Source organism: Sinocyclocheilus anshuiensis, unplaced genomic scaffold, assembly GCF_001515605.1.
Source record: "Sinocyclocheilus anshuiensis isolate Anshui unplaced genomic scaffold, SAMN03320099.WGS_v1.1 scaffold557, whole genome shotgun sequence".
In the NCBI taxonomy this organism is placed as follows: Eukaryota; Metazoa; Chordata; class Actinopteri; order Cypriniformes; family Cyprinidae; genus Sinocyclocheilus; species Sinocyclocheilus anshuiensis.
Window position 1 is genome coordinate 613,449 of NW_015540883.1, and position 15,295 is coordinate 628,743.

General features: G+C 41.2%; 2 protein-coding genes across 4 annotated transcripts in view; both read left to right on the forward strand.

Annotated features, from left to right (window-relative positions):
- Positions 1–8,898, forward strand: part of il1rapl2 (interleukin 1 receptor accessory protein-like 2) — a 296,539-nt gene extending 287,641 nt beyond the window's left edge. For both annotated transcript variants that reach the window (XM_016486283.1, XM_016486284.1), the window contains 3 exons: positions 242–382; positions 1,498–1,668; positions 7,365–8,898. In XM_016486283.1, coding sequence (XP_016341769.1) covers positions 242–382; positions 1,498–1,668; positions 7,365–8,050 — 998 coding nt within the window. In that variant the 3' untranslated portion in view covers positions 8,051–8,898. The remainder of the gene's footprint in view (positions 1–241; positions 383–1,497; positions 1,669–7,364) is intronic.
- Positions 8,899–9,309: 411 nt separating this feature from the next.
- Positions 9,310–15,295, forward strand: part of LOC107688581 (mitogen-activated protein kinase kinase kinase kinase 4-like) — a 55,290-nt gene continuing 49,304 nt past the window's right edge. Inside the window, exons 1-2 of one of the 2 annotated variants that reach the window (XM_016486285.1) lie at positions 9,310–9,518; positions 9,740–9,805. In XM_016486285.1, coding sequence (XP_016341771.1) covers positions 9,462–9,518; positions 9,740–9,805 — 123 coding nt within the window. In that variant the 5' untranslated portion in view covers positions 9,310–9,461. The remainder of the gene's footprint in view (positions 9,519–9,739; positions 9,806–15,295) is intronic. The other variant, XM_016486287.1, reaches the window with a different exon arrangement.

A 15,295-nucleotide genomic window follows, 5' to 3' on the forward strand; every position in this document is an offset into this window, starting at 1 on the left:
AGATAGATAGATAGATAGACAGACAGATTAAAATGAAGCAAAAAAATATGAAGCAGCTTAACTACTGAAATTTAAAGTTTGCATCCATTCTGAAATATATTACAATAGAAAACTGTATAACCTGTAAAAAAAACCCATCAATTTTAAACATCAATTTCATATCTTTTGCTCATGCTCGCGTCTTTTTTCTGCGTCCATGACTGTAAAGCTGTGATGATTGTGTGTCTGTGTTCTCATGCAGACATGTACAGGCTGGAGCTGGTTGGTGGTCTGGGTGCCATCATGCTGATATTGGGGATCTTCACAGCCATCTATAAGTGCTATAATGTGGAGATCATGCTGTGCTATCGACAACACTTCGGCAGCGACGAGGCAGATGATGGTACGTAATAATAACTTTAACGATAATAATAACAATTTATTTTCCTAATTGGAAATATTGTGGGTGCAACATCTAGTTCATGACATGCAGCTGTTGGTTTTTTCTACTGTAATGATGGATCGGGGTCCTGAACAGATGACTCTTAATAGCAGAAGTGCAAAAACAAGGCCTTAATGCAATGCATTCTTTTTACCCTACAAACATGCATAAAATACATATGTCATAACATAAACAGTTACCTATATAAACACCAAAATAAATGCAATTTAATATATATACGATGTATTATTTTACATCTCATTACTTTCACCTTATCAACATGTTCTTCTCATATTTTCCTTAGCATTACTTTTTATTAAGTTACTCTTCTGAATTGAATAATTCAGTTCATGCTTATTTGTGTAGCGCTTTTCAGGTTATAAATCGTTGCAAAGCAGCTTCACAGAAAATGAAAGTTTTAGGATATTTAGGAGTAGCTTATCAGTGATGTCGAGGTGATGTCCATATGGCAGAAATGTACATGCATACATGTTAGTTAATGACATGCATTCAAACAAACGATGAACACTATTAACAGCAATGATTATATGTTGTGATCAAACTTATAGGAAACTTTGGTAGTTTTGTATGTTGTTCAGGGTTGGCGTCATCTGAGGTCCTCGGAGAGGTTCTTCTATATATTTCTTTTATATATTCTTTTACATTACCCTTATCAACTCGTTCATTTACATTACTCCAAATGTTTGAACTGCAAGTAACACTCCTTTGTTTTTGTTTTATTATTATTTAATCAACAACCAAGTGTTGTAATGCAAAATGCTTTTAGTAATACTTATTTCAAAACACATTCAAATGTTTATAATCCAAACCGATTTCATAAGGTCACATATGTAACCCAGTTCCCTGAGAAGACGCTGTGTCCTGGTGTTGATGCTGTGGGAACACTTCTGTGTGACTGCTGTCTGAAGCACGTGTGGAAACACATCAGTCTTGATTGGCTGAACATGTTTTATGACATTCAGAGACAGACATTTTATGACAATAATAATTCATGTATAATGTATAATATGTTGAAAGGATTAACCTGTGCAATACAACATATCTGTTCCCTACAGACAACAAGGAATATGACGCCTACCTGTCTTACACCAAAGTGGACTTTGAGTCGGTGGAGCGTGAGATGAGCGAGGAGGAGCTGTTTGCTCTGGAGATCTTACCTGACGTTCTGGAGAAACACTACGGATATAAACTCTTCATCCCGCACCGGGACCTCATTCCCAGCAGCAGTAAGAACAACACCTGACATTCACATGCTCACATGGAGCAAAACAAACAGCAGTAGAAGCTTGTTTTGAGTGCTCAGTGTTCATGATGTGTAAGTGTATTTTTAATCAGAGTGCAAATATCCCGTCTTGTTAGCAGAGGCTATTTACATTACAGAAGACACCCCTTAAAGGGGACATTGGATGCCCATTTTCCATAAGTTGGTATGACTCTTTAGCAGGCCCGGACTAGTCATCGGGAGAATTTATATTATTGCCTGTCACATGTACCAAAGTGATTATTGCCGAGTTTGACATTCAAAAATAAATTGCACTGCGATTCTGTCGAATTAAATTAAATTAAATTACAACAAGAACATATTGCCCTAATGTAATACTTTGAATTTAAAGGGGTCATATGATGTTGCTAAAAAGAACATTATTTGGTGTATTAGGTGTAATGAAATGTGTTTATGTGGTTTAAGGTTCAAAAAACACATTATTTTCCACATACTGTACATTATTGTTTCTCCTCTATGCCCCGCCTTTCTGAAACGCGTCGATTTTTACAAAGCTCATCGTTCTGAAAAGCGAGGTGTGCTGTGATTGGCCAGCTATCCAGTGCGTTGTGATTGGTCGAATACCTCAAGCGTGTGACGGAAATGTTACGCTCCTTACCAGGTTAAGGAAACTTTCCTCCATAAAATGTGCTGCACACATCTGAATATTTGGGTTGAAGTGTTCTGGAACAGTGTTGTAAATACAACTTAACCACTGATTTCTAGTTGTGTCCTCTTTTGGAAGGCCAAACAAAGTAGTTTCGCTTTCACAACGAAGCACACAGCGTCTTCACGACATGACGGCGGCAGCAACAATACTACAGCGAGAATAAAAGTTACGCCTTCTTTCTTTGCATGAACATTTGGGCGTGTTATGCAAATTTGCATAACTTGAAACTTGAAATCGCGTCGTATGACCCCTTTAACTAAAATAAATGTAGATTTTGTGCAAACAAATTACAATCAGGTGGCTGTTTTTCAACAAGGTGGAGACAGTTCCGTTCATAACAGTAGACCTGCTGGTGAAGAAGTGACAGGTACAAGAAAAATAGCCAAAATAATAATCATAATAAAAGTACACACATAAACAGAAGTGAGAAAACGAGATATCAAGGAAAATTAAGAAACTGAAAAGGGAAGGTGCCGTGCGAGAGAGAACCTTTAATTACTTTGCACAGCCCGAGCCTAAGGATTTAGACATTTTTTATGTATAAATTGTTGTGAGTGTATAGCAGGAGTGTCTAAACTCAGTCCTGGAGGTCCACTGTCCTGCAGAGTTCGGCTCCAACCCCAATTAAACTCACCTGAACATCTAATCAAGTTCTTACTAGGCATACTAGACACTTCCAGGCAGGTGTGTTGAGGTGAGCTGGAGCTGAGCTCTGCAGGACACCGGCCCTCCAGGACCTGTTTGGACACCCCTGGTGTATAGGATGCCATCTACTATTTACACTTTTTGCAAAGAAAATTCTGCTACTTTTACATAGTGTAATAGAATGTATCGTAATTTGCACTTAGTGTAAATAGCCGCTGCCATTTTTAATATGAATCAAAGAAGCAACTCCCTCTCAGTTCATGAATGTGAATTTAACCGGCACACGTCCGATGCTGCCGGAGTCATAGGATAAGGAATGTGTTTCTGCTTTCTAACTGCAGCTCTACATTCATCATATAATCAATTCTAGAGTGCTGGAAAGATGTGTGAGGGATAATTTAATCCCAAAATACTCACCGATAGGCTGACCAATGGCCTGTACCAAACATCAAAATGTTGCCTTGACAAAACCCAGCAAATCCAACCCAGCTCGATTAGTACCACTGCACGCATTACACATTTTTATCAACTCATGGCAGATCCTGAGCGTGTGCTTAGTCCACAATCGCATGACGTCTGACATCTGCAGCAAACAGAGAGTCATGTGAAACAGGAAGAGGCAGTGCCATTCACGTCCTGTGAGCGATGCACTTCTCAGATGATGATGAAGGATTGCCATAAACAATATGAAGAGTTGAGACACATTTAACAGCCACAGAAGCTTCAGGACTGCGATTAAACTTTACCTCATGTAAACTCAACATGTCGACCAAGCAATATGTCGATGCAATTGAATTCCTAAAGCACAGTTGTAGTAAAATATGTGGCGTATAATGATTTTAATCTTGATAAACAAGCATGTAAACACTTTAATTGCACCTATTCCACTCTGACCAAAGAGCGCGTGTGCTTGTGATGATCATGGATGACGTGTGACGCTCCTGCAGTGATGCATACATTTGTAAACATGCCATTAAAGAAGGCTTCACGCTTTTGGCTGCTGAAGAAACATGTGGACAACGTTGCACGACATGAATGTAATGCAGTACATTGATGACTGAAAACATGGAAATGTGTATGTTAATGATGGCGGTGAAGATAACCACAATGTGAGTGCAGAGGTTTGCTCGCGTCCTGTAAACATCTCACTGCGGTTACTCTGAGTAAGTAATCACTTTCTATATTAGGTTTTCTCTTTCACTCTGTAGCATATGTTCCTAAGTAGTGATGGCTGTAGCCATTAAAACCTGTTTCATAGCACAGGCCTCAGGACTGGAAGCACATTGCAGAAAATAATAAGCAGCATAATGTGCAGTTAGCACAAAACGAATATAAAGCATCACCCTGATGAGGATTCTTTCATGGTTATTACACAGCTCCCTGTCAAATGCTGTAAATAAATACATGAAAATGAACTACTTGTCACAGCGTCACCAGGCTCCACCATCATTCCCTCACAACTACTGACTACAGCTGAATCCTTTATTTATTGATGTATTTATTTATTTTTTAACAAGCTCACCTGTAGAGACCACAAAGCACAGCTATGCAGGAAACCTGGATTCCCAGAGGATCCGTCAGTTATATTGACCTGGTCGATGCTTATTGTTCAGAAATATTTGACCATTAAGAATCAAATACTCCAGAGAGCTGTGTGATATATGAACATTAGCACACGTTCTGTTCATTATTGCTTCTTAATTTGATCAGCTGGGGTAAACCATGCTTCCTGCATTATGTAACAGCATCCAGGATCCTCCATCCCTTACGCAGTAAATATGAATGCAAAACTCAAAAAGCAACAATACTGACTGACACCCAAAATATTGTACAGCTCTGGAAAAAGTTAAAGAGACCACTGCAAAATTATCAGTTGCTCTGGTTTCACTATTTATAGGTATGTGTTTGAGTAAAACTAACATTTTTGTTTTATTCTATAAACTACTGACAGCATTCCTCCCAATTCCCAAATAAACATATAGTCATTTAGAGCATTTATTTGGTCAACATAACAAAAAAGATGCAGTGTTCTCAGACCACAAATAATGCCAAGAAAACAAGTTCACATTCATTTTTTAAACACAATACTAATGTTTTAACTTCAATATTTGGTGGAATCACCCTGATCTTCAATCACAGCTTTCATGCATCTTTCACGCTCTCCACCGGTCTTCACATTGATGTTGAGTGACTTTATGCCACTCTTTGAGCAAAACTCAAGCAGCTCGGCTTTGTTTGACGGCTTGTGACCCTCCATCTCCCTCTTGATCACATTCCAGAGGTGTTCAGTGGGGTTCAGGTCTGGAGATTGGGCTGGCCATGACAGGTCTTGATCTGGAGCTCCTCCATCCACACCTTGATTGACCAGGCTGTGTGTCACAGATCATTGTCCTGCTGGAGAAACCAATCCTCAGAGCTGGGGAACACTTTCAGAGCAGAAGGAAGCAAGTTTTCTTCTGTATGTGGCTTGATTCATGCGTCCTTCACAAAGACAAATGTGCCTGAATCCAGCCTTGCTGAAGCCCCAGATCATCACCGATCCTCCAGCAGATTTCACAGTGGGTAAGAGAAACTGTGGCTTGTAGGCCTCTCCAGGTCTCCGTCTAACCATTAGACGAGCAGGTGTTGGGCAGAGCTGAAAACTGGACTCATCAGAGAAGATGAACTCACTCCAGTCCTCTACACTCCAGTCCTTCTGCTCTTCTGCAAACCTCAGCCTGGTTCTTCTGTGCTTCTCATCGATGAAGGGCTTTTTTCTAGCTTTGCCTCTAGGAGTCTTCACCCCATTCTTTCTGCAGGTCACTTGATGTCGTCCTATGGTTGTTGAGTGACATTCGAATGAGTTGGTGGTCAGTGTCCCGGTCAGTGGAGAGTGGTTTTCACCCGCTGCTGGTCTGTAGATTTGTTCTCCTCAGCTTCAGCTTCTTCTTCGTGCTAGCACTGTTTGTGCCATCCAGCTGGTCCTGTTGCAAGAAGATAGTGATAAGCACAGCAGTGGATTTTACACTTTTCCTCCTCAAATCAGATTTGGTTGAGGTGATCACCTAATCAGAATGGAACGGCTGCCATACATGAAGAGATGCTGATTTAAGAAACATTTAGAGTGCTCTCTTAACTTTTTCCAGAGCTGTATGTACTGTATGCACAGTGCTGGAGTGTGGTTGTCAGGCTGTGTGTGTGAGATACAGCTTCTGAGGTGTTAAGGTGCTAAGGTGTTTTTAACACATTGCTAACCAGCTGTCTATCACCTGTCCATGGTATTGTTTTGCTTGTTTCTTTGTCCATCAGACATCATTCTAAGGTTAGATCTTGTAGAAAACTTCAACTGGATGTATATGAAGTTTCTTCATTCATGTCTGTGGCAAAAATAGAGCAGAACGAACCCCTAAATACAACCCATTGTTGGGGAAAGTTACTTTTAAAAGCAGTGCATTACAATATTGTGTTACTTCCCTAAAAAAAGTAAGTAATTGCGTTAGTTACTTTTTATGAAAAGTAATGCATTACATTACGTTTGCATTACTTTTTCTCATCTGGGCTGGGCTTGCTTGTTTGTTTTCAATACAAAAGAGTTCTATTTTTGGCAAATGTAAAATCCCTTTCACACCAAAAGTGAAATGAACGAGTCTCAGATAGATTAGAATGCAGGAGAAGAAAGTCCAACACTCTTCAGGAATAAAATAAATAAATAAATAAATGAAACACAAATGTTTATCTAAGGTCATTTTTGCTTATTCGTAAGGTTGAATTGGATGATCAAAGGTCAGCAGCAGCAAAGACACTGGTTAATAAAATGTGATTAAATACATAAAAGATATTTGTGTTATTTAACATATTTAATTATTGCAGGCTTGCGTCATATTCTGAGTTTGCATTTCCCTGTTTTTACTCATTTTGAGGAATACTGAATGTGTTTTTGTGCAGGTGAGATGAATAAATGCATGTTCTCATTTAGTCTAGAACTACAGTAACATCATGTTCACACAGCGCACACAACGCATCTGCACTCACTCCTGATTCTCTCATCATGAGGACAGGAGAGCCGTCAGTCAGTACATGAGGAAACAAAGCAACTGGTGTTACTTATTTGAAAAAGTAACTCAGATATTGTCTTGTAAATTAAAAAAAACTAGTGCATTACTTTACTAGTTACTTGAAAAAAGTCATCTGATTACGCAACTCGCGTTCCTTGAAATGCGTTACGCCCAACACTGATACAACCTATATTTAGCTGTCAATGCTTTGCACAAACAACGGAAAGCTCTAAAAGCAGATGATAGTTGTCACTCTTTCTGAAGAGTCTGTGTTTGCTGGTGTGTCACATCCGTCTCTCTCTGTGTCTCTAGCGTACATCGAGGACCTGGCGCGCAGCGTGGAGCAGAGCAGGCGTCTCATCATCGTCTTGACCCCTGAGTTCGTGGCCCGCCGTGGCTGGAGCATCTTCCAGTTCGAGCCGCGGCTGCACAGCATGCTGGTGACAGGCGAAATCAAGGTGATCATGATCGAATGCTCGGACCTGTGCAGCGTCATCAACTACCAGGAGCTGGAGGACCTCAAGCACACCATCCGAGTGCTGTCGCTCATCAAGTGGTACGGGCCCAAGAGCAGCCAGCTCCAATCCAAGTTCTGGAAGCGGGTGCGCTACGAGATGCCTGCGAAGAGAAAAGAGAGCGTGTCCCGCCGACAAGTCCTAGACTCGGGCGAGCAGGGGCTGTTCGGCGACCTGCAGGCCGTGTCGACCGTGGCTATGACCGCCACCTCGGCGTCACTAGCGCCGGCTCACGTGGAGATACCGGACTATAACGAGCCGGGCCACCTGCAGATGCACCACTTCTGCCGCAGCTATGAGTACGAGCTGCCCAGCTCTGCCATCGCCACGCTCAGCGGCCGGCACATGTACTGCAGTCTGCCCATGACGCTGCTGAACGGACGGCTGACACAGAATAACATCGGCAAACCCAAGAGAGACATTCACTTGAGCAGCCCGTTCGTGCCGCTGTCCGGACCAGAGCTTTCCAGTGACATCTGGTAGAGCGGCTCCGCCAAACACAGCTTCGCCGATCTCATCCTTCCTTCCTTTTGACCTGCATGAGTTCATCTTGTTAAGATTTAAAAAATAATACATAATGGTTTATCTGGCTCTCTTCCAGCCTTTAGTGTTTTCATACTTTGTTCCGACATATGAAGAGCTACTGATATTGTTTTCTTACTTGAATTTTGAGGTAATTATGCCATGTACAGTTATTACATCAAACGCTACATCTGCATTGTTTAAAGGGTTTATTTGACATTCTGACTTCGGTTGTTACAGCACAATAATGTAAAGACACATCAACTCTGAGCTTTAAAGAATATTAGGTTCTATTTATGCAAATAATTCCTATTCAAATCTAATAAGCACATTGATATTGTTTGTAGCTAGTCGAGGAGATATTTACATATTTGATACAACTTATTATTTGCCTTATTTCCCGATCGTTTGGCTGTTTTCTTCCTCAGAATTCGGTTTTGATGATGTTTTTCATGCATTATGGAAAGATACATTTAATGGTGTATCTGGTACTACGGAGAAAGCGTTCAGTGCTGGCAGTGATCAAGCACTTTTGATCAATACTGATATGTATTATCATTTTATTGAATTTGTATGCAATGTTGCCCTCTAGAATGATAGATCACTAAAATCAGTGAGTGGATTTTGTATACTCACGACTAGTATGTCCTTTTACTCTTCAGATACAGTCATGTGTGGAAGAGTATGAATATCCGAGCTGTTATTTAACAAATTCTCACAAACCAAGCAGCTTGTCTGATTCACAGGTTTGTGGGTTTAGCCTATAAATAATTTGTAATATACCTTTCAAAAATAATAATTGTCATCAGACCAACAAAATAAATAAATATACGAGTAATTGACTCTGAGAGATGCCTTTTTTCATTTTTATTTTGTTGTATGTGATGAAACTGACCATAAAGGTGGCAGAATGTTTACAAGGGCCAGCTTTGTGGCTGAAGCAAACTCTGATAAGCAGAGATGGGAACCTTTGTTTTGTTGCAGGCAGAGGAAGGCGCAGCTTTTCACTTTTTACTGGTCTTCCGGGTTTCCTGTGTTTGTCCCGAGAAACGCCAAATCCTACTAAAGCGAAGGAATACCTAATGAATATTAATTAGATCGAGAGGCTGCTCCAAAGAGCGTCCAGGAACACGAGCTCATTAATATATATCAGCCGAGAGCGCGCTGCGACGCGATTGGCTAATCCGCCGTGTGAGAAACGCCTACTAACAACAACCCTTCAGCTCAGTTCCCACTGCTGGCAGAGAGGTCCGTTATGTCGTTCAGATCCCTCGCTATAGTAGCATTAGATGCGCTGAAGATGAGCAGACATACTGTTCCTCGAGCCATGATCAGTTAGGAAACTCTGAACCCGGTGGACGAGCTGAGGGAAATGGCGAGAGACTTCACCACAACGAGTCTGAGTAACATCGACCTCGCCTCTTTACGGGTGAGTCCGGTCTGCTCTGTTTTCAGCGCTTTGGTATCTTTGCAACTGCAGCGGTCGGTCGAAGTTTCTGTCAGTGATTTACAGCGAGACGAACTTTGCTCTGAATGTCATTTAAAGCTCGCGAAACTCGTTTAGATGCGCTTGCTTCACTTGTCAGTCATGTGTGATGGTCTAGATGTGTGCATCAAACCCCAGTGTCTTCATCTGACCCTTTATTTCAGGATCCTGCAGGGATCTTCGAGCTCATCGAGGTGGTCGGCAACGGGACCTATGGACAGGTTTACAAGGTTTGTGCTGGAAACTCATGCTATTTAGTGAAACACGCTGGTTTTGTGTCTCCAGGGCCGGGCTGGTTCTCCAGCAGCAGTGCCATCAACGGTTCTGCTACTGAAACCTGCAAGTGTGGTTTTGGTGTCTGACAGTCTCTGGGTGGAGCTCACTTCCTCATGAAGGTCAGAGCGTGTTTCACATCAATATCGGATCTTTAAACATCCTGTGAGATGTGTGACACCCTCATGTGGATCATCTTGCGCAAGTAAAAGCAGCACAGTGTAGGTTAGGACAGCCTTAGGATTCCTGTTTCGGGATTTTATACTGTAACAGTGCATCATATAAGACTCATCGTTTTATCCGTGCTGCTGCATGACACAGAGATCCCTGATACACAGATTAAACCCATCCATTAAAGGGACGGCTCACACAAAAATGAGAATCCTGTCATCATTTACTCATACTGATTGAGTTTTTTCTTCTGTTGAATACAAAAGAAAGTATTTTGAATGTTGGTCCCCATTGACTTCCATAGTACCCCCCCCCCCCCCCCCCCCCTTCTTTTTATGAAAGATGTAATAAGTTCGTATAGGTTTGGAATAACATGAAAGTGAGTAAATGATGACATGGTTTTCATTTTTGGGTGAACTGTCCCTTTAAGAAAGTTATTTGCAATTATTTAAATCATTTTCAGTCTAGAGATATTGCATTCTAAATCAAGGAATCTGCTTGGGCAGCATAATACAGTATTTCGTGATTTGCCAAGTGGTGAAATATCCGTTCTGATTATTAGTAGTAATTGCAGAGCTAGTTCTGCATTCCGATGTTTCTTACACACGTTTGTTTCCTCATGTATGAGGCAATACAGATCCAATGCACCTCAAGTGTAGTGTGCTTTCACTGTTACCACATCTTTAAAATCCACATGAAACGGAAATTGCGACCGGCTTTTCTTCTCTCTTGTGACATCATGCATGCAAACTCGTCGAAAAGTGGCGTAATTCACCGCTCTGACACCGAGACGCTCCAATAACGACGATTCGTGCCGATCTGAGGAAGAGCAGACTGTCTTCAGAAAAGTCTCCGATGGCATTTTCTTTTCATCTCAACCCTGTATTAAGCCTAAAAGTGCAGGGCTAAAAGCTGGACTTGCAGTAAGCGCCACCTACTGTCAGAGACTGAACTTGCACTCCTACTCCGACTATATGGGTGAAATATGAGTTCGCATGAGTATCAGTCTATTCAGTCATAGTTAGTCACTGATAGAGCACAGTCAAAAACAATCAACTTTAAGTTCCTTTTTTCCACACTTGCTCCTGAGATCTGAACTTTTCAACAGGATTCATCAGAGAACTGCTTTGTCTGGAGTATAATCCCGCCGTCACCCTTTTAGACAGCGCTTCCTGTTTATGTCCTAGTCGTTTGATACAATGTGGCGCTTCGCAGGCATCCTGGAGAACACGAGGAAATCCCCTCCGACAGAAATACCATCTGAAGCCTGCTGCTCAAAACTCAGTGCACCTAGAATTAATTTGGTGTATACCTCCGGTGTGCATGAACACTTACAGCTGTTGACCCAGAATGCTTTTCTAAAGCGTGGTGCGCGGCGGGATGATTGTCATTGTGCACTTGTGTAGATGTGTGTTAAAGAGGCCGCTTCCTCTGCTGATGTGTGTCTGAGCCGTGATTCACAAACACTCGCTCATCCAGTCAGTTGCATCATGGCTGGCGTTCAGTCGTCCAGTGCTGAGTGACCCATTTCCAGAGATCCGTGTTACGGCATGAAGAACGGGGAGCCGCCCGTCTGATCATCAGCCTCTTAAAGCGGTAGTTCACCCAAAAATGTCAATTCAGGCATCATTTATGCACTTTCCTCCTTCTGCATTAAACATCCATCCAAACAGATGGTTACCAAAAGGGTTTCATTCTTCAAAATACCTTCTTTTGTGTTCTGCAGAAGAAAGAATGTCATACAGGTTTGAAACAGCATGAGACATCCATGACATTTTTGGATGAACTGTCTCTTTAAGTGGGAAGTAGCATTGTCAGAAGTACGGATGTCGGTACTGAAATTTTAAAAATGTGACGATACCAGCTTTTCCCGCGAGTGCTGTTGAGCTGGTTCTTAAACGGCTCAATGATCACAGATTACACGGATACACACGAGAACACAATGGCCAATCAGAGCTGTTTGAGAATCCGCTCAAAATGCTCGTGGGAAATGCTGGTGTCGTCACATTTTTAAAATTTCAGTACAGGCATCGGTACTTTTGACAACCCTAGTGGGAAGCATCATAGACACTGTTCAAAATTTAAGGGAACACTTAAATCACACATTGGATCTCCATGAGCAAAATATTAAAGTTGAAATTGTTTTCAACATAATGACGTGACAATGGTCAGTGGTAACCAAAATCATCAACCTGCTGAGGTCTGGATTCAGAATAACACCGAAATTCAAAGTAAAAACTGAAGTTACAGGCTGATCAAACTTGCATGACTTTCGTCACAGCAGCTCATAGTGTAAGTCATTGGTGTGTTTGACCCCCGTGTGCCTGGATGAACTCCTGACAACATCTAGACGTGCTCCTGATGAGATGATCTCCTGCCAGACCTGGATCAGGCCATCAGTGAGCTCCTGGACAGTCTGTGGTGCCTTGTCTTGCGGTTGTCTCTCCAATGTACCTGTTGTGACTTTCATTGAAAGTGATTCACTTTTGTTTCCTAACTGGACAGACTGATCTCCCTGGAGTTCAACTGACTCGGTGTTTCCTGTGTTCCCTTAACTTTTTGAACAGTGTTTTAGCATGTCTCCAAGGCCCAGTTCCACCTGGTATGAAGAAGGTTTTGATCACAGATCGGATCACACATCACCGTTTACAGCTGCGAGTAACTAGAGTCTCCCCTGAAAACTGCTGACTGGATTTCAAGGGGATCATCTCTAATTCTGCGACTGCATGTATGACACTGTCACTGTGCCGCTGTGTGTTGATGAAGCTCAGAAATAAATAAAAGACAACACAAGAAACAAAATAAGCAGGCGTGTATGTACATCAGATTATAGATCAGAAGATCAGTGAAGCCAAGCCTCATTTGTTTCTATAGTGCTTTGTACAGTACAGATTCAAGCTTCAAGGGATAGACAGAAAAAAACAACAGTGTTAAAGTTGCAAACTCCATCAATTACTAAACTAATTAGATTTCAGGTGTAAAGGAGCTCTACATAAAACAATAGTTTCATTATTCAGCTCAAGTCATGACTGTTTAAATGTGCCTTCACAGTGTGATTATAATGAGATTTAGGCAATATTGTGAGTAGACTTCACCTCATGTAAACACCATACTTTGGATCAAAGTGATGTTATGAAGATAAAAAGTGTCTCACACAGCGTACGACAGTTAGCAGAAGAGTTAAGAGTTTTAAATATGGATATTTTTCTTACAAAAACTCATTGATTCAGTACAGGATGTGTGGGACACTTTTTATGATGGATGGATGCGCTTTATTGGACTTCTTTTGGACTATTGAAAAATCAGGACTATTGAAAAAAAAAAACATTCACTGCTATTATAAAGCTTGGAAGAGCCAGGACATTTTTTAATATAACTCTGATTGGATTCGTCTGAAAGAAGGAAGTCATACACACCTAGGATGGCTTGAGGGTGAATAAATCATGGGCTAATTTTCATTTTTGGGTGAACTGTCCCTTTAACAATTGTATCTTATTATTAGACAGACATTTATCCGTATCAGACAGCATGACGACAGCAAACAATCAAGTGGGAGAATGTGAGCGCTGTGTGCTCATGCGCGGCCGTGCTCAGCGCTGTCAAAATAAAAGTCCTCGAACACATCGGACAAACAGGAAAACTTATCGGCCGATGCCGATATTTGAAAAAAAATGGCAAATATCAGCTGATATATCGGTCGACCACTACTTGTGATGTGCTGTCAAAATAAAAGTCCTCGAACACATCGGACAAACAGGAAAACTTATCGGCCGATGCCGATATTTGAAAAAAAAATGGCAAATATCAGCTGATATATCGGTCGACCACTACTTGTGATGAACGCGGATGAGGTGTGACGCTCCTGCAGTGATGCACACATTCATACACATGGCTATAAAGCAGCACACCTCACTGCCAGCAGCCTCTGCTCTTACCTTCATCCAGAGACGGCATTACATCACATGTGGAGCGGATCTTCATCACGGCACTCAAAACCCATCCAGTCCATCCACTGAAGTGTGATTAAAACACGCTGCTGCACTTCTCCAGTTCTTTCATGGCTCCAGTCGGGGTTAAAAATAGACAAGCTCAAATGTTTTGGCAACACGGTATAAATATATGTCACCACATGGAGCTCTGTTGTGAAAATAATAATAATAATAAAAATAAAACATGATGCTATGGGATGAGAACAAAACCTGTCTGAACTGAATAATGACACTCTTTTGTTGTTAGAGCTGCTTTATAGCAGAATTGGGACTTGCTTCATTTTTGATGAAGTTTGCGTCAATGACTCTTTTATTTCCCTGTTTATTACTTGAAGCTGCTTGGAAACAATCTCCACTGGATAAAGTGCTTTAGAAATAAATGTGGCTTGACTGAGCGAAGCCCAGTTTAGCATGGCAGCAGTCAGAAGTAAATGATTTCCTCTTTTGCTGTGTGATTATATTGTTGTCATAATAGACAGCAGCGTGTCTGTCTGGCTGTTTACACTGCTGATGCACAGACGCATGTCTATAGCCACTCGAGACACAGCTGACATTCACTTCTGGAGATGTGTGTGTTGAGCTGAATGATTTCTGAATAAACGCCAGGGCAGGAGCACTGCTGAAACCAGATTTTGTAAGAATGATGGAGAAACTGCTCATCATCTTCCAGTCGCCAGGCACTAACCACAAATACACCACTTTCTTAATTCCTCAAATAACTATCGCAAATATGTAACACACAGGAAGTGACATCGTTTGTACCCTTTGTACAGTATGATGGGAAGACAAGTTGTGATCACACTCCATTTATCAATATTTACACAAATTGTAGTGTTGACTATGTTTGAAAAACTTTAGTCTTTAACTTTAGTGACTTTCAGGTCCTGTTTAGTATTCTTCAGTATTCATGTCAATGTATAAAGTATGATCTTTTCTATAATACTTTATATGATATATTTTACATTTACATTTAGTCATTTTGCAGATGCTTTTATCCAAAGCAACTTACAATTGGGGAATACGTAAAGCGATTCTTCTTAAAGAGGCAAACAGACACAGGAAGTGCTAGGCATTGTTCAAATAAGTACAAGCTAGAAAGGAAAGGAATAAATAAAGAGAAAGACAAAGGTTTTTTTTTTTAGGATGAAGTCAAGTAGCGTCGAAAGAGATGAGTTTTCAGCTGTCGCTTGAAAATTGTCAGGGATTCAGCATTCCGGATAGGGGTGGGAAGATCATTCCACCAGCCAGGAATGGTGAACGAGAATGTTCTGGAAAGTGATTTTGAGC